Source organism: Anopheles stephensi, unplaced genomic scaffold (assembly GCF_013141755.1).
Source record: "Anopheles stephensi strain Indian unplaced genomic scaffold, UCI_ANSTEP_V1.0 ucontig283, whole genome shotgun sequence".
In the NCBI taxonomy this organism is placed as follows: domain Eukaryota; kingdom Metazoa; phylum Arthropoda; class Insecta; order Diptera; family Culicidae; genus Anopheles; species Anopheles stephensi.
The window spans coordinates 127,182-152,094 of NW_023405217.1; the positions used below are offsets into that span (position 1 = coordinate 127,182).

Below are 24,913 nucleotides of genomic sequence, written 5' to 3' on the forward strand. Positions count from 1 at the left end.
TATCAGGTCTGGGTTCGACATCAGGCAAGGCTTCGTCGTACGAAGGACCTTATCTAATATACGTCCTCGTCGACTGAAAGTTCTAGGCCGGAATCTATCAAGCGATTTAGTAGTTTAGTAGGTCTCACCTTCGTGTACCGAGAGACCTCGTCGGCTAATAGACCCGTCCGCCAAAGCCAAAACCATGTAGGCGAAGTCATCTTCCGAAAGGTCTTTTCATGCAAGGATTTTAGTTGTCAAAGGCGGGCACTCTAAAGCTCATAAGTTCTCTCACAGAATCAATTACGTCACTGGTATCCTCAAGTTAGGTTTCAAGTCTGCTTAGTACCAGCAGCAGCAGATGTCCAAGGGATTCTGAGACCAAGAGAAACAAATCTTGTTGACCCCGACAGGACTCTTAAGCTTCCAAGTTCACTGTCAGAGTCAATCCGCCTTTGGTCTCTTAAGGTTTAGATTTGTCACCGGTTGACACTCCTCGACCAAAAAGTATCTGTCTGACAAGCATCATCGTCGTCTGAAGAGCCATGACCAAGAAATGGTTCTAGAGACCTCGTCATTCAAGGCAAGAGATCTTGCTCTCCACGTTGCGGGACTCTTAGGTTTACAAGTCCAGCTCCTCTAGTTTGTAATCCTTCTCGGTCGACCACAGATTTAATTCGTTCTTGGAGAAAATTGACTGTAAAGTCTGAAAATAGAAGAAAATTAAATCCTTTAAGCAGCAACTCGCATCGCAATAGCTCGCCTACGTGTATCCTATTGATTATGATGATATGCCAAATTTTTGGCCAAAACGACCAGGCATCGCATAAATCGCACCACAATCCTTCCCAAAACGGCATATCGTTTGCAAGCAGCACCAGCAATGCCTGCTAATCACCTTATTAGCATGTGGCTTTTTCCGTGGAAGGAATGCAAAAACCAATGGAGCTCGGTTTTGCAAAACTCTATACTATTGTGTGTATCTCGTCGACACGACACACTGGAGCCCGCCATCATGTTTGTCAATGGGGGGGGGGGGGGGGGGGGGAAGAAAATGATGATCCATCATCTACCGTGCACCAGCGCTTTCTCCGCTGGTTCTCGAACGCCTCCCGTCGAACCCGTCAGTTTCCCGCTGAGTTTTTCCTGCGTGCGTGTGGTGTGGTGCGAGAGAGCGAGGCCGGCCTTTTTCCTGTTGCGTTGGCCGTCGTTTGGTGCTAGTAAATTTCCTCCTTTAACCGAACAGTTGGAGAGAGAGCGAGAGAGAATCCGAGTGAACGTTAGAAGGAGAAGTTGGACTAAATTTAATGGGTAATCGCATAATTTTTCCTTCCTTAACCTTGGCAATATAAATGTGTTGTTGTTGCCTTTCCATCATGGGAGCGCAGCTGGGGGAGGGATGGAGGGAGGAGGCGGTTTTCCCCTTATTGGGGGGGGGGGGGGCAGCGAGAGCAAATAAATTTGCGGTCTGAAGGGATGGGGCGCGATGGGTTTGTGAAGGTGCAAAACGGTTGTATTCTTTCACTCATTAGCCCGAGACACGATTGCGTGGGGGGGGGGGGTTGTACGGCTTGCTGGCCTGTATACATCAGTAGCCGTTGTTAACCCCGGACCTTCAGCCAACAAACCCCGTCCCGTCCGGTCGTCCTTCAAATCTTTATCAACCAGCGATGATCTAAAACTCGTGTCGAAAATGGTTTATTCTGTTGGGGTATTATTTGTTTTATCAATACTTCCGGCAAATAAAACACACACACACATTACGGGGGTTTTTTGTTTGACTCCTTACGATTCGTCGTAGCACCAAAAAGGATTTACCTTTTTCGAGGAAGGTTTTCGAGTGCTCAGATGGATGGCGGCGGATGAGAGCAACCTTCGGGTGCATCAGCAGCTATGGCGGGTGTTAATCAAATCATTTAACAAACGCGCTCGCGCTCGCGGCACCCACCCCCTGTGCAAGCCACCCCATCCCATCCTTGCTGGAACGATGTGGGCCAATTGCATCGATGAAGCTGCTGCTGTTGAAGTCGAATGAGATGATGTGACCCCGGTGTGGTGGTGTTGTACACGGACGACAGGGAAGCAGATTTCGCTCACGCTCTTCTCTTTGCTGGGTGAATGAATGTGGATGAACATTTGTGGAAAACGCGAATGAATGCGTCCTGCTTGTGGGGACACAATTTTGAACAAGACAAGGCTTTTCCGCTTGAGTTTGAGTATAGTGTATAAAACTATTAAAAAAATATATTGGTTTGCTACATCAGCTTACCTATTGGTGGAGTGGAGTGAAATAATTCGTTAGGGATTTTGCCAGCATTTGTTACATTTTATTAGTTTAAAAAATATTTATGTTTCTTATTTTATAAGAGACACAAGTATGAAAATTACGTTCTGCATGATATGTTTCCAGTAAGAAATTTTCGCTTACAATTAATGGTATCTCGACATTTTTTAATAACGTGTTGTTGGCTACGAAACGCCTAAAACTTTGCAATCCAGTGACAGACGTTAGCAGTAAATTATAAACATTAATTAAGTTAAGTAATAATATAAACATATTTCATTGCAGCTAAAGGTGCAATAACTTTTTAAACTATTTTTATCCAGGAATTGCAGAGTAGTTTTTTTATGTAATAAAAAAAATGATACATAAAATAAATTAATAAAATTGTAGCCATATAATGGAATCTTGGATCGAGTTAGAGGATATGCGTAACGTGACTTTAAACAACCCTTTAAATCGATAAAATTGCAAAATTCCCAAACAGAGTCAGCACGTTACAGATGTGCCCTAATTTAACGCTTGCAAGATTCCCTTGTATGATTGCAATGTGCCACAGTCGTCCTGCATTATTTCATTATTTAAGTGAAACATTCCCCTGAGTAAATTCAAATAATTTTTTTAAATAATAAAAAAATGTTAAATTAAATTAATTAATATAATTGTAGCCATATAATGGAATCTTGGATCGAGTTAGAGGATATGCGTAACGTGACTTTAAACAACTCTTTAAATCGATAAAATTGCAAAATTCCCAAACAGAGTCATCACGTTCCAAATGTGCCCTATTTTTACGCTTACAAGATTCCCTTATATGATTGCAATGTGCCACAGCCGTCCTGCATTATTCCATCATTTAAGTGAAACATTCCCCTGAGTAAATTCAAATGTTTTATTATAGCAATCGCAACTCTCTAAGGCAGACCAGACTGCACTGATCGACTACATTTTCCCATCCAAACGGTGTACCTACGGAATGCGATATATGTTCTGGAAGAGCTTGAAGAAAAAAAAAAAACCCGTCCTGCTCACGTTCACTCACACGGCAGTGAGCCACCCCTCACCAGCGGGGTGAACTTTTCTTTCTCTCACCCCGTGAGTGAGTCGCCGTTCGACCGTTCGCTCATCGAAAAAGGGCCACCACCAGCCTTTTAAACCAACCGACACCGACTTCGGCACGGCATTCATTCGCCAACCGTACGTGTGGGTACGCCCGGGTACGTATCGCGCGGCCGGCCGAGTAGCAAAGTTTCGCGTCCGCGCTTCTGCTTTCTCGCGCATTTTGCACGCGTCGTCGTCTGGCTTCTCTCTGCGTGCGTGCGTGTCGCCGTCGTCGGCATCAGCGTCATCTGCTCGTCATCCGTTCTTTGTTCGTCTCTCACGCCGGCGTATCGGGTTGGTTCTGTCTCGCGTGCTGTGACGACTTCCCGGCCGCAAGGGCGCGCTGTGCGGGCTGCCGGCTTCGTCTTTCGGTGCGCGCGTCCGTCCCGCCGTCCGTGTTGTGTCGGTAGCTCCGCTGTTGCTTGTGGGCCCGTCTTCCGTTTCACTTCCGGGCGCGCACCAGATTCAATTTCATCGTTTGCCGTCGTCGTCGATGTTGCTTCCGTTATTTCATCTAGTTTCGTGTGTCTGTGTGTCTTTTTCTTCTGTTGCTGCTGCTGCTGCGAGATGTTGTGATACTCCCATCATCAGCATCATCACTCACATTCACAGCATCATTCAACAGCGGACCGATCACGTCCGTAGTTTGCGTACGGCCAAGATCATAAGATTGAGAGATGATCCTCTCGTGTGCTTGTGGCAAGTGACATCTCAGGAAGTGTGTGCTAACCTGACAGATCATAGTGCCACACGGTCAGTTGTGTTGTCCACTACCAATGCAAAAAAAAAACGTCGGATCCTATTTACTATCACCTACTAGTAGGGTCTGCTTTCGGCCATCTACTCAGGAGTCTGTGTTTATGTGTTGATGTACGTGTGTATGAAGCTTAATCGTCTTGTTGTAGTTCTCTAGTGATCCTACCGACACTAGTAAGTGCGAGAGAGAGCGAAAGAAGTGTTCTCATTTGTAACAAGTGTTCTTATTGTATGTTTTTATTTGTTCCTGCTAGTTTATTGTGTTTGTGTGTGTGTGTGTAGCGATACGCTGGTTTTTATTATTGTTGTACCATCGGGGGCTGTAAGGGCTCTCGGTTGCTCTTCTTATTCTAGTTTACTCACCTTGTCCTTGTCTATTGCTCCTCGCGCGCGCTCCCGGCGGCGGCGGCGGCGGCCTCCGTACAGCCAACAATAGCAACAGTCGTCTTTAATGACGATAACCACCCCAAAAGGAATGGTGGGATGGGAATCTGGGTGGTTTACGCCTGCTCTGGCCGTGTTTGTGTGGTGGAGGGGGGGGGGGTGAAAGTAGGGGGTGGCAAAGGGTAAGAGAATGGGGTTCATTCACCTAAAAAGAAGAACCACAACAGAATGGATAAAACTGTACGGAGCGTCTCCGGAGGGGGACTCTTTCGCCACGGTAACACGCCTCCTGCTCTACCACCTTTTCGTGCCATTGCGCATTGTTTCTATTTTCCTCAAGACGATCAATGAATTTTCGTCCACTGTTGGTGGAGAGGGTTTTGAAGTCATCTCGAGAGAAGGCAGTACAGTTAAATGACTGTGGGATGTCTTGCTTACAATTATGTTTAGGGACTCAAATAAAGACGTCTCAAACTGGCCTCTGGACACAAATTGATAAACTATAGGAAAGATAGTTTGTTTTTTTTTTAAGAGTTGTCCAGTATTTTCACGGGGTAGAATTTGGTATCGAATCGCTCGTCCGGATCATTTTCTCGAACTCAGGGGAAACCTATCGAGCTGCCGATAAACTAAGTCAAGTTTGTACCAATAAATGACAGGCCCATGACCTCTGAAATTAGTGAGGCCAAAGAAGAAACGCTTCTTCTCGGAGGACCTTAAAATTTATGTTTAAAGGATGGATCGCTCCTGTGGTCATGTCGTAACAAACGGCAAGGCAGACCTGCCTCCGGTTCTGCAGAAAAAAGACAGGGAGCGTGAGAAAAGGGGTTGAACGAGATAGGGGTGTGAGTTTTTGATTCCGTTGCAATTCGCGAATAATGGTGGTATGTGAGCCCCCACATTGTGTAATAATTTATCCCAGTTGTCTCTCTTGTTCAAGAGCCTATAGACATGACGTCCGCACATTAGCATTTTTTTTCCATCATTAAAATAGATTCTGTATTTGAACTGAAGTGCAACACTGAAAACAAGTCCTTAATAATTGTGCTACATTTTTGCAAGACCCATCTTCTAATCTAATCCATCCGGTTGCTCTCTCGCTCTATCTCACACTCGTCACGAAACGTCAAAAAAAGAACAGTTCCTCATTTCGGCTGCGTTTTTATCGTTTCGGAGAAGGATCACGTCCTCTAGCTCTGTTCGCACTACCGGAATGGCGGGCGACAAACCCCCGATAAAAACCCACCCCCCCGAGTCTGATTTGTGTAATCTAAACACCTTCGAAATTGTTTTCTTGCGTCGGGTGGCATATGTATGTGAGAGAGATCTGGTGGATGTGTTCTCTCATATGGTGAGCTAATGAGCATGTGTGTGTTGGTGTGGTGTGTCTGATTCACTACTCACAGTCGACCTACTGTGATGTGAAGAGAATGAAAACAAACGATTGATGTAGGGTTTAAACGAGAGAGAGAGAGAAATAGAACGTAGCAACACTCACACACAGTGAAATGGGCTGTCACGCAATGTCCACCACCAATGACGCGCGATAATGGCGAATAGTAGTGCGGTGTAGTGTATCGAATGCAAAAGTGCGCCACTACCACTACTAAGGCAGCAACCATCATTTAGAAGGGGGGGTTTTCGTAGTTCGCCGCCATCGACGACAGCTGAGAGCCACTCGTTCTCGCTAGTAGAGTGTGTGCGTGGTGTAGGTTAGTAGTGCACAGGGTGGCCATCGCTATCACGCGCCGGGAACCGGAACCGGTAAACAACGGGGTGGGAAAAGCGTATCGGCAAAGGCTTGATAGCATCCACTTGCTTGCTCCGAGCTGCTGCAAGCGCACGTCTGTTGCGCGATAAATTGTGGTGTCGGGTTAATGTCGTTTACTTCCTCTATTTGTATAATGTGTTTATCAATACTGTTAGACAGTGAGCAAGAGAAAAAGGGAGAGAGAGAGAATGAGTCCACGGTTGATTCATCCATTGCCTATTGTAGGTATCAAGGCTTATACAGAGGTGAAGGTAGATAAGAGCCTCGAAAATCTAGTTTGAACTCACTTACCGAACGCCAGGCACCAACCCATCAGATTTCGTCCCCTTTGTTTGGGCGCAGCTATTCGACATCCCATTTTCAAGTGGCGAATGTGACACCCCGGATGAATTATTAACCCCGGGGCCTTTTATGGCATCTCCCCAAACTTTAATTCCCCTGTGCGTGCGTGCATGCGTGCGTTCGTTTACGATGTTAGGTACACCACCATCACCACATACACTCTTTGAACAATCCTGTGTGTGTGTGTTTTTTTTTTTTGATAATAAAAGCCTTTGATAAAAGGAAAAGTAGAGTAGCAGCAAATGTTGGTTTTGTGGAAGCGAAATAGGGGATGGTTTTGTTTGCACGCACTCTCGCTCTCGCACGTATCACGAATTGCTTTACACTTGGCACGCACGAACGACAAACGGCCCTCTCTCTCTCTCTATCTCTCTGTGTGTGAGATAGATTCATTCATTTATACACATTTGCTACTTTCTCACCGAGCGAGCGCGGAAACAAATGCTTGCGGTTTCGGTTCGGTTGATGTTTTTGTTTCCCTTTTTTTATTTGGTTAAACTTCAACTAGTATGTGTCTCACTATTTCTCACCTTTCTCACGATTAACCTCGGTTGATGATGAAGAAGATTTCTATTACGGAGTGCTTGAGTAAATGTCGTAGAGGAGCACTACAGTAGCATACGCGCCAACACAACATATAAAATATATTTTAAATATTTAACCTTTGGTCTTCTTATCAGAAAAAAATAAAACAGCAATGTTTCAACTTCAAAAAGAGCGGCAATTGGCAGTTGTTGGGTGTTGGAATGGTCGTAAATAAAAACAAAAAATCTGGAATGAATAATGGCGAATGGGTTCATCTCTCAACAGATGAAATGAGAGCAAGCGTGAATGAATTGTGAACGCGTGAGAAGAGAAAATTCGGTTCACCTTCATCAGCCTCACGTTCGCGAGAGTGTTGAAGGTGCAGGACGAGTGAGCGAATGGGTCGAAAATTGTATTATTGTTAGCAGATTGTGTTAATACAAAGCTGCTGTATAGTTACAGAAAATACTAAATAAGAAGATCATTTAACGTAGACTTCTTTGAGTAAAATTTTATTCGAAATTTTGCATTTCTATCCAAGTGCTGGCAAGAAGTGATGTTGCTTACCTACCTACCTCACTACCAAGAATTACTAATTGAAATGTAACCTTTTTTGTACACATGCCTTATATGTGTAGCACTACTAAGAGTTTGGTTTTGCTGTAAAAATAAAGCAAGGTCGTGCGTCGCTAATAGCTTATGGTTTGCAGCAAAAAAGTCATCCTGATTAAGCTAATTAATCATTGGTTTTCGCTCTTATCACCACCATTAATGATATGGGACGGTAGACGAAGTACCAGAAAGTCACGCGATGACACTTTTAGTGTCACAGTTTTTTTGTTTGTTTCAATTGTAGCTTTTTTGCACATCTGCAAAGTTGCAAATAATGAATGGAGCAGAAGCAGTTGACACACACACAATCAATCTGCAGTAATTCATCCGATCGAAGAAATAAAAAATGTGTTGGTGTCCAATGTGTTCATGGGCTCTTTTGTTCTTGCTTTTTTTTGGGAGGATAGGATAGGGTGTTAATTAGTATTGACCATTTCATGGGGACAACAATTAGGGGTATGAAAAAACGGAAGGATTCCTGTTTTTCTTTTAAACGGATTAAACGTCTTAATGGAAAAAAAATTAATGGAAACGTGAAGTGACAGTAATTATTTCCTTTATTGCATTTTTTATAGATAAACGGGTTTGGCAATTAGGACAAGGAGCTCAAAGAAAGATCAGATCAGAGCTTAAAATTTGGGGAAGGCTCTATGTTGGTACATTTGTCTTTGTTATACGTTAAGAACAAACAACAGTTGATAGATTTTGAAGATTTTTGAAGATCTTATTACCCTGCAATTTGGCTTATCACTCAACCCACTGCCGTCCTTTGTTTACAGGGGTTTTCAGTTGATAAGCTAGTTGCAGCTAGCAAACAAAGATAGTTGATATGGAAATGGCTTCAGATGACAGGGTATCTTTGAACTAGCGACTTTGAATTAGCGATTGAAGACGCTTGTGAAATATATATTTTTGACGCTAACCTTATTTTCGATCGAATAGCCTTCTGAGTGACCTCAGCAGAAACAAACAGACTGAATTTTTGGCAAGCCCTGCATCGTAGAACCTTATCCAAATCATTTTGAATCGACAACTAGATGAGCGAAGATAGCAAGCGTCCCACTAACTCACAAAATACTGATCAGCCGTACAAAATGTTATTCCCGTACTTTCATTTTATTGAAATTGAACTCCCTAGAACGGAGGGGTGTATTACACTTACTGTCAGCTGTGCTTCATCCACCCGGATAAGAAGCAACTAATGTGTCGTGGAAAGGAAACGAATTACCACCATCGAAAGGAAACCTTATGCTTACACTCCTCATCGTACTTCAAGAAAGGTCTGAAAGGATCGGTTCGCTTTAATGTCGTGTTGTTTTGTGCCTCCAGACCTTGTGCACCTACCCCAATAATCTCCTCGCAATCTTGTTCGTCTGATTATCAAAAGACAATCCGTAAGCAGCAGCTCTACCTGCGCTGTGTGTTGATGTAAATTGACGTACTACCACGGCCCCCGTTTATCGTCGGTTTCGATTCGTTCGATATTCCCACATTCGTTGCACTGCACGGCGGTGTTGTACATGTTGTGTTAACATCTGTGCGAGCGTGTGTTTGTGCGGCTTCTTCTTTGGTCTGCCCTCAAAAAAAAAACCGAGCATATGTTTGTCAAGTGTCCCTTTATGTCGGTCGCACAGCTTGATGGAAGGAGCTGATCGGTACGGTGGTCGGGGTATTAGGTCTCGGGCATTAAAACATTGAGTCGAACCAGCTGAACAAATAGTCACCGCCGAGGCCGAAGGCATTGTTGTGGGTGTGCGGGATGTGGTTTTCCGATCGTGGAAGCACGGCACTGTTTGTTGTTTTGTTTTGGATGGAAAGTGTGTGTTTTTCTGTGTCTTTTTGAAGTTCCAGTTCGAGCAAAGCAACTTAATTAGAATATTTTATTTTTTGAAGTACATTCAATCAATTTATTACCTGTCGGTTGAAGTAAGTCTAATAATAAAAAACTCCTGCTAACCTGTTTAAATTCTCAAGCAGTTCCGAATGGGATGAAAGTGTAATCTGTTGCTTCTTCAGCCCCGTGAACGATGCGCTCGTCGTTGGATTACTTCCGCTTCCGGTACTTGTGCGTCGTACGAGGCTGGTGCTGGTGTGGTGTGCTTTCCGTGCCATGCCAACCAAAGGGACATCGACCCACTCTTCCACATCCTGCGTGGAAAAAAGGCACAAACAATTCAGAGCGAGATTGAGTTTCCCTTTTTTTTATTCTCTCCCCGACACAACGCAAAACGCCACTCACGTTGGCCAGGTTGGTGAAAATTCTCGCACAGTATGCATCTCACGTCCGCTGCTGCAGATGTGCAACAACACCTTGAAGCACCACCACCGTCGGTGCAATACCTGTTTCCCTTCAATCCCACATGCCAACGAACAAAGAATGAGAGGAAAACGTATTTTCACGGCGCACTAACCAACCAGCAGCAGTTGGTTTGGTAGACGCTCGCCCTTGCACTTCCATTCTACGGGATTTTGTTTATTTCGATTCAATTACAGCGGAATTAATGGTGGTGGTTCGATTTGGGTGTGGTGGTGGTGGTGACGGTGCTTGCAAATCGTTCCACAAACGAGAAAGTGCACCCATTGGTTGGGGGGGAGAGATGTTGGGTGTTTGGGGCCAGGAAAATGTGGGAGACTATTTTCTTTATTGCGTTCGCATGCTTACACACGCTGCTTGGCGTGCATTTTTATCGAATTTTCATCAGCAATGTTATCGTGTGTGCGCGATCTTTGCGAAAAGAAGACGCTGTTGCGCGGTGTGACGAACCACGGAGCGAGCGCTTGTTTGGTTCCGACGCCTTACATTCGTGCGGTATTGCCATTCTCCAACGGGAAAGGTCTCTAATCATGGGGATAAGAAATTTATATTATGGTTTTGTTCGTCATATTTAATTTTTATAAGAAGTTCATGCTAGCGAGCGTATAACTAGCAATAAACTGGTATATTTTATTTTGTATCATAAAAATTTAAAAAATAAGTTTGAATTTGTTAGATCGTTGGAGAAGTTTCTTCGTGCTTCAATAGAAACGGTCAACACAATCAATCAATTTAATCGTATAGCCGTTTTTATTGGTTAGATATTTATCCAATCATTTTTATCAATTATTCATTTTTCGGGCCTTAAAATAATTTTCCAGTTAATTGAGATTTCAATATTGAGATTGTTTATTCTCCACATTAAATTTGCTTATTTATTCCTTAATTTTTACTTTATCATTCTTTATTAAAAATACATTTTCGCATTTAATATCTTCTTCTCTTTGGCACTACAACCTTGAAAGGTTTCGGCCTCCCATTTCTGACTTTCTGTGACTTGATTTTACCAGTAGTAAAGTCCTGCGTACGGGGAGGCGTTCTGGATGGGATTTGAACCCCGGTCCTGCTGCTGTCGCCTCTGCCACTGGACCGCCCCCATTTAATAATAATATGTAAAAGTTTGCCAAAATTATTCTATAGTGTATGTTATGCACATTAAGTTGTATAAGAGATTTTAGGGAAGTACTTTGTTGTTACAGCTTTGTTTCAACAGCTGGTTTACTGCTAGAAGTACGCAGCTACCTGCAAAAATATCTGGTAAACCAAATTTTTCATAACTCTGGGCTGGCGGAAGATTATTTTATAAAATCGAGCATACGTAAACGTAAATGCGCTCGGCATTCTCTCAAGCTAAACAGGGAAGAAATAAACATAAAATACCTAAAATTTATTTTAAATTAGACAACTTTTCTCAAACAGTTGTGTTTCGCAATAGCGACTCTTAGCTTCGCCCTGGTTCTCGCTTGAAGACACATTGCACAGGAAGGCGCGCGCGCGCGAATGCAGTTGTTGCCAGGTTAGATTGGCATTTTCTTTTTTATCTTCCTTTTGTTTTGTGCTTATTTGTGCTAGCTTCTTCTAAAGTGGAGTTTCGTTCCTCTGTATGCCGCACGACAGTACCGCCGCACCGCACGGAACAGGAAGTTTATTTGTTTGTGTTTGTTTATTTGTTTATTTTCGTCCCGAACGTTTAATGTTTACGATCGGGCTCAAATTCTGTTGGAAGTTGTGGCCGCGAGCGCATTGATGTGATGTGAGGGGGTTTCCGTTGGAAGAAGAAGAGGCGTGCACTGGTGGTACTGTTGGCTGCTCTCCGGAATGCACCGCATTCGATCATACGAATGCATAAAACCGATCAGCAAAGGAACGAAAATCATATTACATGAATCATCACGAACGCGACAGGAAACTTCCCTTTGGGACAGCAAAAATATAGTTGGTGTGCCCCGTGGGGCAACAGATTTGTCTGTAACAATTCCTATCGATAAAATCACCTAGAAACCATCATGTACAGTAAGTGCGACAAATTGAAACCGTTTCCTACGATTAGTTCCCTTCCGACCGGGGTGATCCTTCATTTGCATTCCAGATGTGCGCCACATTCTCACCTCATGAGGCGCGTTTATTTATTTTGTTCGATGCGCTTCTTTGCATTTTGCGCCCCTGATAACGGTCCTCGAAGTGTTCGCGCCCATCCATCCATCCAGGGAGAGGGAGAGACAGAGAGAGAGAGAGAGAGAGAGAGAGAGAGAGAGAGAGAGCGAAAAGTAACATGCAGTACGAGCTGACGACAATCGGACTCGCACTCGAATCGGTCATGACTGCACCGCAGTTGCATCCGATTGCATCCGACCGACTGCGGCGGGGTAGTTGTTTTACATAATCTTGACTAATTGATAGTGATAGAGTGGCATTGGCGAGTGGAGAGGTGCGGCGATTTCAGCCGAGGTCACTGCATGACGCTTGTTCTTTTTTTTTGTTACTGCACCAGGTGTGATGGATTCACTCGGTTGGAATGTGTGTGGGTTATAGAGTGTGATAAGAGAGCTGCTAGGTTTGGTTGTAGTTATGAAAATTGTCGGAGGTGATTATTACTAAGCCCCAAGCAATTTAGAATAGAATAGAGGTATTTTAAAACTCAATTTGGGCAAACTCAATCTTTACCTTTGAGAGAATCTTTTAGTTTTAAGAACTTTAATACAATAATTCTCTAGCCAATGACATTTCGAAAGATTTCTAATTTAAAGGTTGGCTTTTGTCGTGTATAAAATCTAACTTCCAACTCCTAGCTAGCTTTCAACTGTCAGTTTGTATGCAAATCTTAACTCTGTGCAAATTCTTCCAAACGTCAAAACCGGCTTAAGACAACCTTGTTGTTGGAAGTGTGGTCCTTGGCTTGAAAAAGATATCTAAATCTAGATCATCAAGATAGATTTTATGATCGGAAATTATCATAAACTAAGCTAAAGAACCTTTTCTTTATGGTCTGGATCGATTTGCTTTTTTATTTCTTCTATAGAGGCTTTCGGCTTATTGGCTGCGATATGCGAATGAAATTTCTTCCTGAATACGTCTGAATACCTTTCAAACATTAACCCACGAGTTCTGTTCCGTTCTGACAACAATAACGTCTCATTCCGTCACTACTTCGTTTACTCATATGGTACGAAGAATATGATTTTACTCGTCAAACTTTCCATCAGTTTTCTGCCACGAGAGCGTGAAGGTAACGCAAACTAACCGGCTGGCAACGGGCGCCTGCTGTAGATCGATCTCCAACTGTCGGCTGTATGGCGTTTATCCAGCAAGTCGCGACACCTCTCCACCGTATCACCCACCCAACTTTCAACTTTTCAAACACATCATTACCGCGGGGATGATACCTGACAGGTAGCGCACTATTTGTTACCCAACGGGCGTCCAGCAGAAGGGTAGTGCAATTTCAGCTTGGTGATGGCTTCCGAATCGACGGGTCGCGTCGTCCGATTGGGGTGCGGTCTCACCCGCCAGAATTGCCACGATTCATTTTGTGCTCCGGATTGCCTCCGGCCGAGCCTTACCTTTAAATGCTTGAGATGCTGGCTCGTGATGTAATATCGTCGACTGATACCTCTCCCACTCCAGTGTAGGCGGGTGATAGGTGTCGATGGTGGTCCTTCGGAGATGCTTCCGAGAACAGAAATAGAAACCGATAAAAAGCTTGATCGAAATGATGGCAGGCGATGCTCGCCCGGTGGTGGTACTTGTTGCTCGCTCGTCCTTGTACGCAAATGCTATATCGGTGGGGGTTTGGGTGGCGCTGTTAAAATAAATGGAATTATTAACGAAGGATAGCAGTAATCCGTGCGCGTTGTTGGTGTTGGCAGAATAGAGGACGAGGATGAGCAGCAGCCTGTGTCGCATGACGTCGTTGTGTTGTGGGTAAAAGGTTAAAAGTTATCTCTCGTGCAAATAGTAGCACGGGGCTGGAAATTCCAATGATTTTCACCAACGCATCGCAGCATTTCCGATCGACGTGTTTTTTTTTAAGCTTCACGTGTGTTTGGGTTTGGCCAACGAGATGTTTTGCCACTTTGCACGCGAGATCGATGTAAGATGGGAAAAGGCCCACACCCCGAAAATAGCAATCGTACTAAAATTGGAAACGGCTGAAATGCTAAAAATATAATGCAGTTAACGACGACGTGTACAGAGCGTCGCCGTTTGCGGTGCGAGGATTGGATGGGGAGGGGGGTCTTTATTGTTAAGAGAGATGTTTAATGATAGTTATTTATAAATTGTAATTAGCTTACCGCGTTGATATGCCTCGCCATTTCAAGTGGGAGCTTTTCTAAAACAACTCACTCCATCACGTTGTGGTGGAATGCAATCGAGAGAAAATTAGGATGATTTCTTACCAATATCGGATGTTGTTTAAATACGGTTTAGTGCGCTTTTTACTGGGTTTTCCGTTTTCACTTCAATATATAATCTTAAAAATCGTTTTTAAAAGGCGTATATTGATGGACAATCAGAGCTATGACTGAGATCGATCGCTTCCGGAAGCGAGCGGAAGTAATCGGCAACGATGTTCATTTGTGTTCATTATTATGCCAGAGGGAACTCAAATTTGAAAATGACACCCTTGATTACCCACCAGCGTTAATCGTCCCTGGAACGATCGAATCCAAGAATAGCTCTATGGGCGAATGTTTTAAGACTTATTGGCTCAAACCGGTTGCATCTTATAATATCTTTTGTGTGCTTCAAATTTGCTATAGAAAACTGTGCCGTTTCTTACGTTTCCCCGTATCCCATATTCCATTAGCCAGCAAACAGTGAAGTGCTAATGTAGTGTTTAATAGAGAGGTATCGTTTCACCAGCCGCACACCAGGTCCGAGTGTGACACAGGTGGCAATGGGCACCGGCGACGTTGTTGTGTCACGTGTTACAGCATATGAAACATTGCTTCCGCTGGTGGACTGATTGGTGGTCGCGGCCACTACACTCCTCCCATTATCAACCGGCGGCGTGACACACGGTGCTGATGTTCATTAAGTGTTAAGTCGGCGCGCGTAACTGGCTCACTCAAAGTCGAATGGATTTAGTGTGGTGTGTGCTGTGTTCGGTCGCTCGCTGCGCTGCCCTGGCAAGTAACCCATCAGCGAGGAAGTGATCCGTTTCGTTCCTGTTTTATTGCGATACCGCGATACGGTACGGAAAATCCTTACACCCTCCTCCAAGCCACCACAAACCGCCGTCAAGATGATGCAGCGTCGTGGCGGGCTAGCACCGGCTGCAGTTTTATCGCAACAGCAGCCGCAGCAGCCTCAGCAGCAGCAGCAGCAGCAGCAGCAACCACATCATCCACCGCCAAGAAGCGAACCTGCTGCCACCACAGTTTCGGCATCGCAAAGCAAAGGTAAATAAATAAGCTCCACACCGCCGGGCAAGATTCCGCCACCACACTCGGTTAGAACTGGCTAGCAGACGATAAGCCCGCCCCCCCTGTGTGGCAAAAAGCTTCGCTGATTACGGGCAATGCATCACCGGGCCAGTGTAACGGTAGCAAGGGACAACACTGTGTTTGCACAGCTTCACTTTATTATCATCTAATTACTGTGCGGACTTTGAAGCGTGTTTGCAAACACACTTCCGCCGTCGCCGCGCGCCGTTCACCCAACTGTCAACAAAACGGCTGCGGTGGCGTGCGTTGGTACTAAGCAGCATCGACGACCACCCATCATAAGTCATCTCCTCGAATCGGGATGGCTGGGTGGGTTTTTCCCCATCGATTTCTAAATACTGCTGGTCACAATTGTGTGCTTTCGATTTTACATTGCACTCTTTGAAACATTGCTCGCCGATTAACTCAGATTGATTTGTGGATCAGTTGATCGTGATCGACAGATGATAGGTGATACATGTGAAAGGTGATTTTGTTGTACATTTATAGAATACTTTCTTACCTGGCAGACGATGATACAGCCGTTAAGTGGTTGTAATCCACTGCTGTTTTCTTCAAAAAAGTGCTTGATTGAGCAAACCTTATAGTCCAGGTGTCATTCTCACGACATGTTTAGCACACCGAAGCTGGGCGAAAAGTAAACAATTAGACGTATATTAATGTGAATCAGAGTACGTAATTGCTTACTCTCTCTCTCTCTCTCTCTCTCTGACTTGTTAATTGAGCAGCGTAAATAAAATATTGGATTTTTTCCTTGATAAAATGCTGTCAGTTCTTATCAGCGTAGGATGCCTGCTGGAGTAGGGCCAAGCCCTACTTATGACCCTAAAAGCTCTAGCAGGTGTTTAAAATTAATTTTATGGAACAATATTAATCTCCTGGTGGTAGAAGCGACAACAGCACTGTTCTTCAAATTAATACCGGGTTCAGGGCCGGGGTTCAAATACCATCCGGACCGTTCCCCCGTAGTGCGGGCTGACAATCCAACTACGTGCTATCAACAAGTCTAATCTAAGGCCACAAATGACAAACATGACCTAAGAGATCGTTAGGCCAAGAAAGAAGAAGAAGAAGATCTACAGTCCCACTAGCTGGTTTGTCCGGTAGCTATCTCATGACATGCACATGTTAGCATATATCTTCCGAGCCGCTTCCACCATAAAGTAGATTAAACAGATCTTTCATGATGGTGACTGGCGTTCATGACACAGGGTGAAAACAAGAACAGAAAGTGAAACTAACGCTTTTCTCTGGTTATCAATCAAAAATAGGAAATGGAACAATTAGTTTCACCAAAACTGACCTAATATGAATGAATGAATTTCAGTTGGTCTGCAATATAAAAAGGCATTACAGATGGCATTACCACAGTGGAGAGTTGCCAAAATTTTCGTTTCACTTTTTGTCGCGGCGTGCGTGACCGTACTTGTCGCAAGCAGTCGCAGCACAGTATAGGTCGGCCGTGGGTTTGAATGTAATCTGGATCGACCTTGCCACGTAGCACAACTGATCCAACGACGTACGTGAAACTACTTAATAAACATACAAAATTGAGAGAACCACCATATGGTCATTACAGAGTTGAAATTTCGAATGAATATTCAGTTTTGATGTTGTTCGATGTTACATCATAAAAGTAATTCACCAAACGCGGCCTCAGTTTGCGCTTCGTATGGCACTGTTGATTAGTAATTGGAAAACCGGGTGATTTAATTAGTATCGATATCTGGCAGCGCAACTCAATATCTAATCAGTGAGTATGAATGCGAAGTTGACGATGACGAATATTCTTGCCACAAGAGATCTCGCATTAGTTCGTATCCATCTGGAGACACTACTCAACGCACATAGCGCACTGGAAACTCCGCATGCAATAATATTACTCAACAATCCCTAATAATGCTAAATTCTGTAATCCAGTGACATTATCAATGGGAGGGGGTGCCTAGTAGCTTTAGTGGGATTAGTTGCCCATGACTCCAACCCAACGGTCACACAATGACCAAGCAACCCCCAGCCACCAGGAACAGCTTGCCCGTACTGTGACCACAGAGGGGCTAGATGCAATTCCGCTCGCGCGAGGACACTTAGACACGAGACGCACGAGTTACAGCACCGTGAGACGGTGTGGATTAGCCCTGGTGACAGGTCTTTCGACTCGCTCCGTTTGTGCTGTTGTCTCTCGTTCTATCGTTCAAAAGGCACGCTGGGCACTCACTTTGTACCTACCTGCCTATGCATGCACGGTGCCTAGTGTGCATATTTGTTTAATCAAGGGCGCAAAACTACACTGCTAAAGGGTCACCAGCGAGGGCAATCGGTGTTAGTTGAGCGGCAAGCGAACATACCGTAGAAAGCGAGAGACAGGGATAGGAGGTAAGCATTTGGGGTTAGTTGAAGTCACATGCAAGTGCGATAAATAGTACACACGTCCGTCCACCATCCATTTCCCAGCCGACGTACCCTCACCCCACCCCCTGGCTCGTGTGTCTCTCGATGGTGGGTTGTAAGGTCGTGTGGCTCCAGTCACCACGGTTGTAATGATGGTTACGTCCATTCGGTCCAGTCCGGAGACGGAAGCCATTTGTTCTTCATTTCTAGGCTTTTTCTTCTCTCGGCGCTATGTAACCGTTTTTTAGTCGTTTACTAGCAGCAATAGTAGTGTTTTTGTTTTGCGCGCTTTCTAATAGAGCTAAAGTGAAAACGGTTGTTGTTCTCTCACTTACTATGGTGGATTACATTTTATTTCTTTTGTTTGCATAACCTCCGCTCAAATGTTTCGTTTGTTCGAGTTTAATTTGACGGTAGCGGGTTGTGTTGACGTCTGCCATGTTTGTTCGCTTCTAAGGCTGTGGCTGGAGCTCAAGATATCTGGGGTCTGCAATTGATGGCTTTCTGGACTTAATTTACCCATAGTTGGTTAAGCAGTCCTTCGTTTTAGTATCACAAATTTTGTGTTGTTATCACAATCTCAATATAATATGGTGAAATCTTCTTGCGGAGAGACTTATTTACTAACTAACTTAGCTACAAACGCTTTGCGGTATTGGACTGATGCAACAATAAGAGGACTTTGCGGGCTTGATCGTCCTGTGCCATTCGCATGACGTGGTCAGCCCACCAGAGCTGACAGGATTGTGAGATCACCGTACAGCTCCTACAGCTCGTCATTGAAGCGGTTCCCCCATGATCCTTCCACGCATACGGGGCGAGGATGAGGAGAAACTTTAAACGAATTTAAACCCTATTTTACAATAAATTATTTGTCTCTTAAAGGAAGGATAATCTGCAGCCAAAACACCTAGCATTGAAGGTTGACTGCCATTGGTCATAGATGTAAAGTTTAAGAGTTCTACAATTAAAGGGATAATATATGAGACCGGCCACTCACAAGCGAAAGCTAGTGAAGCGTTACGAAGCGTTACTTTTAGCTGTCATTCGCTTAGCATTTAGTCGCAGTTGTTTCGCTGTTGTATATGCGAGACCATAAAAACTGCTTAACTGTCAAGCTGCAAAGCTATCTCAAACTTTCCTGAAGCTAACGAATCCTGCGACTTCTATTTCCTCTGCAATCGGTCACAATCGGTGCCTTCCTAGCAGCTAAAACTGTCCACCCTGATAAGGTTTTATGTCGAAAGCAATCCCCGCTCATGCGTATCAATTTGCAATTTTCTCTTCAATTTATAATCTGTAATACAATTAGCAATAGAAAAAAAAAGTTTGCACACGAACGAGTTAGGCACACGAGTTTGCAACCGACCATCAAAACACTTTTGCGTTTATGGTTTTTGATAATTTAATTTTGCACTAGAAAGTTTCCATTTTCCCCTTCCACCAATAGCGTAAAACTGCGCTCGCTTTAGTTTTTTTTAAATTAAATTTAACCTTCGAAAAGAGAGTTATGGTCCAACAAAAAATGGAAATAAAATAAATGCAAACTTTCGTACCGCTGACTTTTTGATAGTTTCGGTTGGTCAAATGTATTTTTCTTTTTTTTTTTTTTGCACTGCGCCCCCCATGTCAGGGACAACTCCACCCAAACACGCCGTGGCGACGACCACCATTTGGTCTCGCGAGACCCCTGGGCCATGGTAGAGAAGTGTGCGACGTTTCTCATATGTGACTTTTGCTCGCTTTCCGCGCAACTCTTTGGAGCATTTGACCACGGTACCGAAGCCACCGAAAGAGGGCTGGGAGGGTAGCGGGGAACCGTTTCGCCGTCCGTCACTTGGCACTGGGCGTGTGCTCCCTTCCCCCACCGTGCTCTCCACGGTGGTTGTGCCAATTTATTCCGGTCTCGATTTCATTTAATTCCATTTTATTATCGCCACAAAAGAAGCATACGAAGTAGAGCAACTACTACTGCACGGGATCTGTTCGCGACCACTTGCCTCCCGTTGCGGTTTCCAGATTTTCTTGCAGCGTAAGTTTATGGTCTGTTTCCTACATGATGTGGGGGTTCCTACAGTTCTGCCGCCACGAGTCGGTGTGCTGCACTTGTGGTGCACCGGGTGGGTTGCATTCTTTCCATTCCATCCGTTACTCTGAGGGAGCGCAGGTTGAGGATCGACTTCCTGATGTGCTTGCTTCTCAACAGCGAGTATGACGCGCGAGTGTCGGCGGTGGTCTTTGTTGCGAAGCTATAAAATCAAAACCAAGAAAAAACCCCGGCGTATTACACATTTCAAACATTTCCGCAAAGATAGCAGCAGCAGTTACGGAGCTTTTGGCAACCATTGATCGAAAACACAACACTCTCGGACCTGACCCGGTCGAGTGAAGTGGTGTGGTTTGTGATTGCGTCGTCGCGTTCACTCCTGTTGGGATAACAAGACAAATCACCCATGGGGAAAAAAATGGGGAGAAAGAATGCGCTGCGCTGACTGAACGACGACTTGAGGTTGAAGTTATACTCCGTCACTACTTCGTCTGTTGGTGCTCCGAGAAGGTTGTGTTTGTTTTTATTACATGCCCCGTATGTTTCACTTTTCGATTAGCTTGCAGGGCGTTAGACGAGTTTCTGAGAGGTCGAAATGTGTTGTGGCCACTGCTTCATACTTTACATCCTTTTCCGAATGTCGATGCAGAAGACCATGCGAGGGATCTCATAGGGTTCGATAAATTAGTCCGCCGCTAAGGGGTATGTATATAACCGCTGCTACGCCCTTCGCTTCTCGGTGGTACTAAAACCTCTGGGGACATGGGCACAAACACACCTACTGCTAGAGCGGCGTCTGGTGGCATCTGGTAACTGTTTATTGTGAGATTTAAGTGTTTTACGCCACGGATGAATGAATGAATCATATCAAGCATAAGCGGGGGGGTCTGTGCTCTAATGATATGTTTGTTTTGTTATTTTAACCTTTGCCGAACAGAGGCTCTTGGCTGCCAGAGAATTCTTGAAGTTCGCTGACGATACATAAACTTCGAGATTATCGCTAGAACTCGAGCTCATATATAGTTCACATAGCTGCTTATTCTTGTTCCTTAGCACTAGAACCACGTAAGGTCTCGGTCTACAATTTCTGGCTTTCTGCGACTTGATTTTACCCGTAGCTGGATAGTCAAGTCCTGCGTACGGCTAGGCGGTGTGGATGTGATATGCATCGCGGTCCTGCCGAGTGAAGACCACCGCTGCTGTCGCCATCAAATAACATGGATATCTTAAATCTTGGACGTTAATTTGGACTTCTAACGCACCTTCGACAGAAATTATTATATTAATCGTGAGAATGGACAAGACCTCAGCAGATCAAAGTCTAACATGCTAGTCGAGCCTCCGGATTTTTCCTATTGCTAACGGACACTTTTTAGTATTAAACATAAGTTCCTGCTCAAGATTTACATACCAAACGTGGTGCGGAAATTTCTCACGAAATCATACACTTCCTCGATTCCCACCATTTATCTGCCAACGCCATTTTGCATCATATGCTCTGTCTTCTGCCAAAGGGTACAGTTCAACTGTTCAAACAAAAATTAAAACCTACCGATCCGGACCATTGAGCACTAATTTGGTGTGTAAAAGCCTAAATATAAGACCACACCGAGGAGTGGAAAATTAGCTGCCAAGGAAAAGCGACCACCCCGAAAAAAATGCAATGAACACAATGGTGCGGAACCTCTCCGGAAAATCGAGTGTAAACGCTGTGCCGATGACGAGCTATAAATGTATGAACGAGGCGCGTCATAATAATGAAGTGTGATTTATTGCGAATGGGCAGCCGCCGTCGCCGGCAGTTCGCCCGTTACGGTCGTGGCATAAAATTTGCCCACCCAGACTCACAGACCCGACAATCGTGTCTTGCTGTTCTCTCAGCATTTGCCGTGTCCTTGCAACTGTGGGGTACATCACGGGCACATTATGCTCGTGTATGTGTACACCGAGATTGCACAATTCCCTCGCGGTGAGAGTCCGGGGCAAGTGCTTGTCGAGTCGAGAGTATGATTTATTGCTGATAAAGAGCGAAAGGAGTCCCCCAAAACCTGACGGGACACCACACGCACGCACGCACACAAAGAACACGCCAATCTATCGAGTCTCAATCGGAGGATTTGCACAACTGCTTCGACTGCTGCTCCTCCGGGTGGTAGATCGTGGCAGGGGTTGTTTGATTTTGCGAAAAAAGGACACGCGCGAGCATGTTGTACACGCTCGGAAACTTTGGTTACTATACTTTTGTTTTATTGGTAAAGTTTTCAGCTTTAAATTTGCATGTTTTATGCCCGGTGGAGGTGGCGGCATTCAGGAGTGGCTGAAGAATAGCGAAAGAAACGGTGAAAAGGCAGTGTTGTCCTTTCCTTTTTTGATCATGGAGTAATAGCAGCATTAGTAGTAGTAGTAGTAGAAGCTGGTGGTAGTATTATGGGTCAGGTGTGATAAAATAACAAGGTGAAGCTTTGCGGTCCATGATGGTGATAGTAGCTTTCGCGAAACAGCGCTTTCACCTTCATGTTTTCTGTTTTTTGCCATTTAAAAGTACTGGAGATATTTAAAAGAGAGAAAACAAATGGTAGCCCCGCGGTACAACCAGCCAGCCCCAGGTTTTAATAGGGTTAACATGATGGCGACGGAAGAAGAAGCTGTAGCTGTTTGATTGTTTATGTAAAGGTCGGCCGCGGAAGGACGAATTTCTGTTTATTTTATTCGCTATTTAATGTGGAATTAATGTTTGGGGTCCAAGCTTTACCGAAGAATGGTCGGGAAGCGTAGATTTTAATTACTTGATAGCGAAAATAATTTCCTCTCTATATTTTTATATAGAGATATTTTTATTGACTATATTTTTCAAGAAATATTATCAAAAAAGGACTCCAGTGTAGAAGTGAACCAATTATGTACAAAGGGTTTGACTTTTTTAACTACAGGGATCCATATAATAGAGCTTTTGAATCACTCAGAGAGATCAAGACATGTGGAGGCCCCGAGCGGAATGGCAGTTGTGATATTAGAGGGAAACAACAGGAACTCCTCACTGATGAGGCCCCTCTGACCGACGAGGCCCCGAGCAGCCGCTCCTTCCGCTCATAGGTTGATCCGCTACTGATTGCAAGTCAATCGAGGTCATACAATTTAATTTAATTGCGAGCTTGAAATAAGCGGTAGATTCCGCCCAATTTTTGTGTTCTACCCATTCGAATGTTTATGATTGGATGGTGATGATGTAAAGAAATGATCCATTGATATTAACAATTCGACAAAAAAATCCACAGCTGTCTGCAAATTTCCATAGCCATGATGCAATGGTCTCCTCATTTTTTGTAACATTCTCCTAAGAAATTAGAAAAGTACCTTTATATGGATCGAAACCCTTACGAAATTAGATATTTCTAGAGACTTGTAACTTGAAAAATATTTTCAAATGATAAACACGGGAAAGCGAAAATATTTTTCAAACGTTTCATGACGGAAAGGTCCTAATAACGCATTGTAACGCTTTTTGTAACGCAAGCGAGCACAGCAAAAAAGGGGAGTCGAACGAAATTGCATGAGGAAAGCTATAGTTCGAAGCTTATAAATATAGGAAAGAGGGTCTTTTATTTCAATGTGATGCTATTTCTGTGGTGTTATCGACCCACCAAAGGTGGATTTAATGATCGAAAGAGGACAAAAAGACCAATACAATGCTGGATGTATCATCTCTTAAGTCTGCTTGTTTCGTGATAACCTACAAGATCCTAAATAACCTCCTGCGAATCCTTACACTTTACAAAGATGAAATCAACGAAAAAAAAGCAGTAACATCATTGTAAAATCCTTCATTTTGATTACTGGAAAACATGCATTAAGTAATGTGAAAATAATTCTACTCTTTAAAAAAAAGCCAGCCAGACCTCCTATCGCGAGCTCCAATGGCTCCAACGGTGTGTGTGCTCCCTTGACGACAGAACAAAAATCTACCGAACGACCGACAGATTAAGCGCAAACTCCACTAGAGACAGTGTCGGTTGGTAAAAAAAATACCCCCCCCCCCCTAAACCAGCGAGGGCCACACACATAGAGGGCTCGGGTTGGGTATATGGGAATTAGCAAGAGTGAACGCTCTTCTGCCATCGATGGTCACCAAACACACGCGACAATTGCACCTCACACGACGACACGGACTACGGCAGGTCGGGCTAGCTTTCGCTCCACTCTTGCCAATGAGCCCTGCCCTGCCATGGCTCGCTAGTCGGTCTCCAGCAAAGGGTTGGTCTGTTACATTTTGTACACTGCTCGGAAATGGAACTTCTGCACTGTACTGGTGTTTAGTGTTTTTCGCTTTTTTTTCCTCGCCGGGCAGAAAAACAAAACAACTCCAACGTCTCCATGGCACGATAGAGAGAAAGACCGTCACCACCACTCTAGCTAGCTAACTGGGTGGGTTTGCTCTAATGATTATGTGCTTAGTGATCATTTTCAATCCTCTTTTTGCTCGTTTTGCTGGTACTGCTGCTGCGTTTTCTTGAGGGGCGAGTTCGAGATATCTCGAGCATGATATTTATGTTTTAATTCAATCGTTGTTTACATTTCGAAGCAGTGTTTGGGCACAGCACCACGGCCCTGCCACTCGAGCCCCGTCGGCCGGCCGGCCGGCTAATGACAAACAATGGTCGCCGCTCGCGGCATTGGAAATGGCTATAGCACAAACACTGCCACAACTTGCTGCCTCGGATTCCTCGGCCGTGTGAGGGTGTATGATTCGATGCAATCGGATACACGACGCACTGGCGCCCAGCTTTTCCAAGGAAATTCTAATTGTTGTTATGGCGCGCTAGGGCGCTAGGAACAAAAACCCTTGGTAACCAGCAATCCGGGTGTGTATTGCATTCGCGCGATGTAATAGTTGGGGCCCGAGGCAAGTAAGGTTGTGAGTGAGAGCGTTAGTGTATGAATTGTGCTGTCGATACGGGTCTTCAAA

At 44.4% G+C, this 24,913-nt stretch overlaps 1 protein-coding gene across 4 annotated transcripts in view; it reads left to right on the top strand.

Moving 5' to 3' along the window:
• Window positions 1-24,913, top strand: part of LOC118516357 (uncharacterized transmembrane protein DDB_G0289901-like) — a 38,566-nt gene that overhangs the window by 5,984 nt on the left and 7,669 nt on the right. Inside the window, exon 1 of one of the 4 annotated variants that reach the window (XM_036062192.1) lies at window positions 3,408-3,477. The exons of 2 other annotated variants lie outside the window; for them this stretch is intronic. Coding sequence is in view for 1 of the 2 variants with exons in the window: in XM_036062191.1 (XP_035918084.1) it covers window positions 15,311-15,467 (157 nt within the window). In the remaining variant the exon portion in view is untranslated. Of the gene's footprint in view, window positions 1-3,407; window positions 3,478-13,387; window positions 15,468-24,913 lie in introns of those variants that run through there. One more of the 4 variants, XM_036062191.1, reaches the window with a different exon arrangement.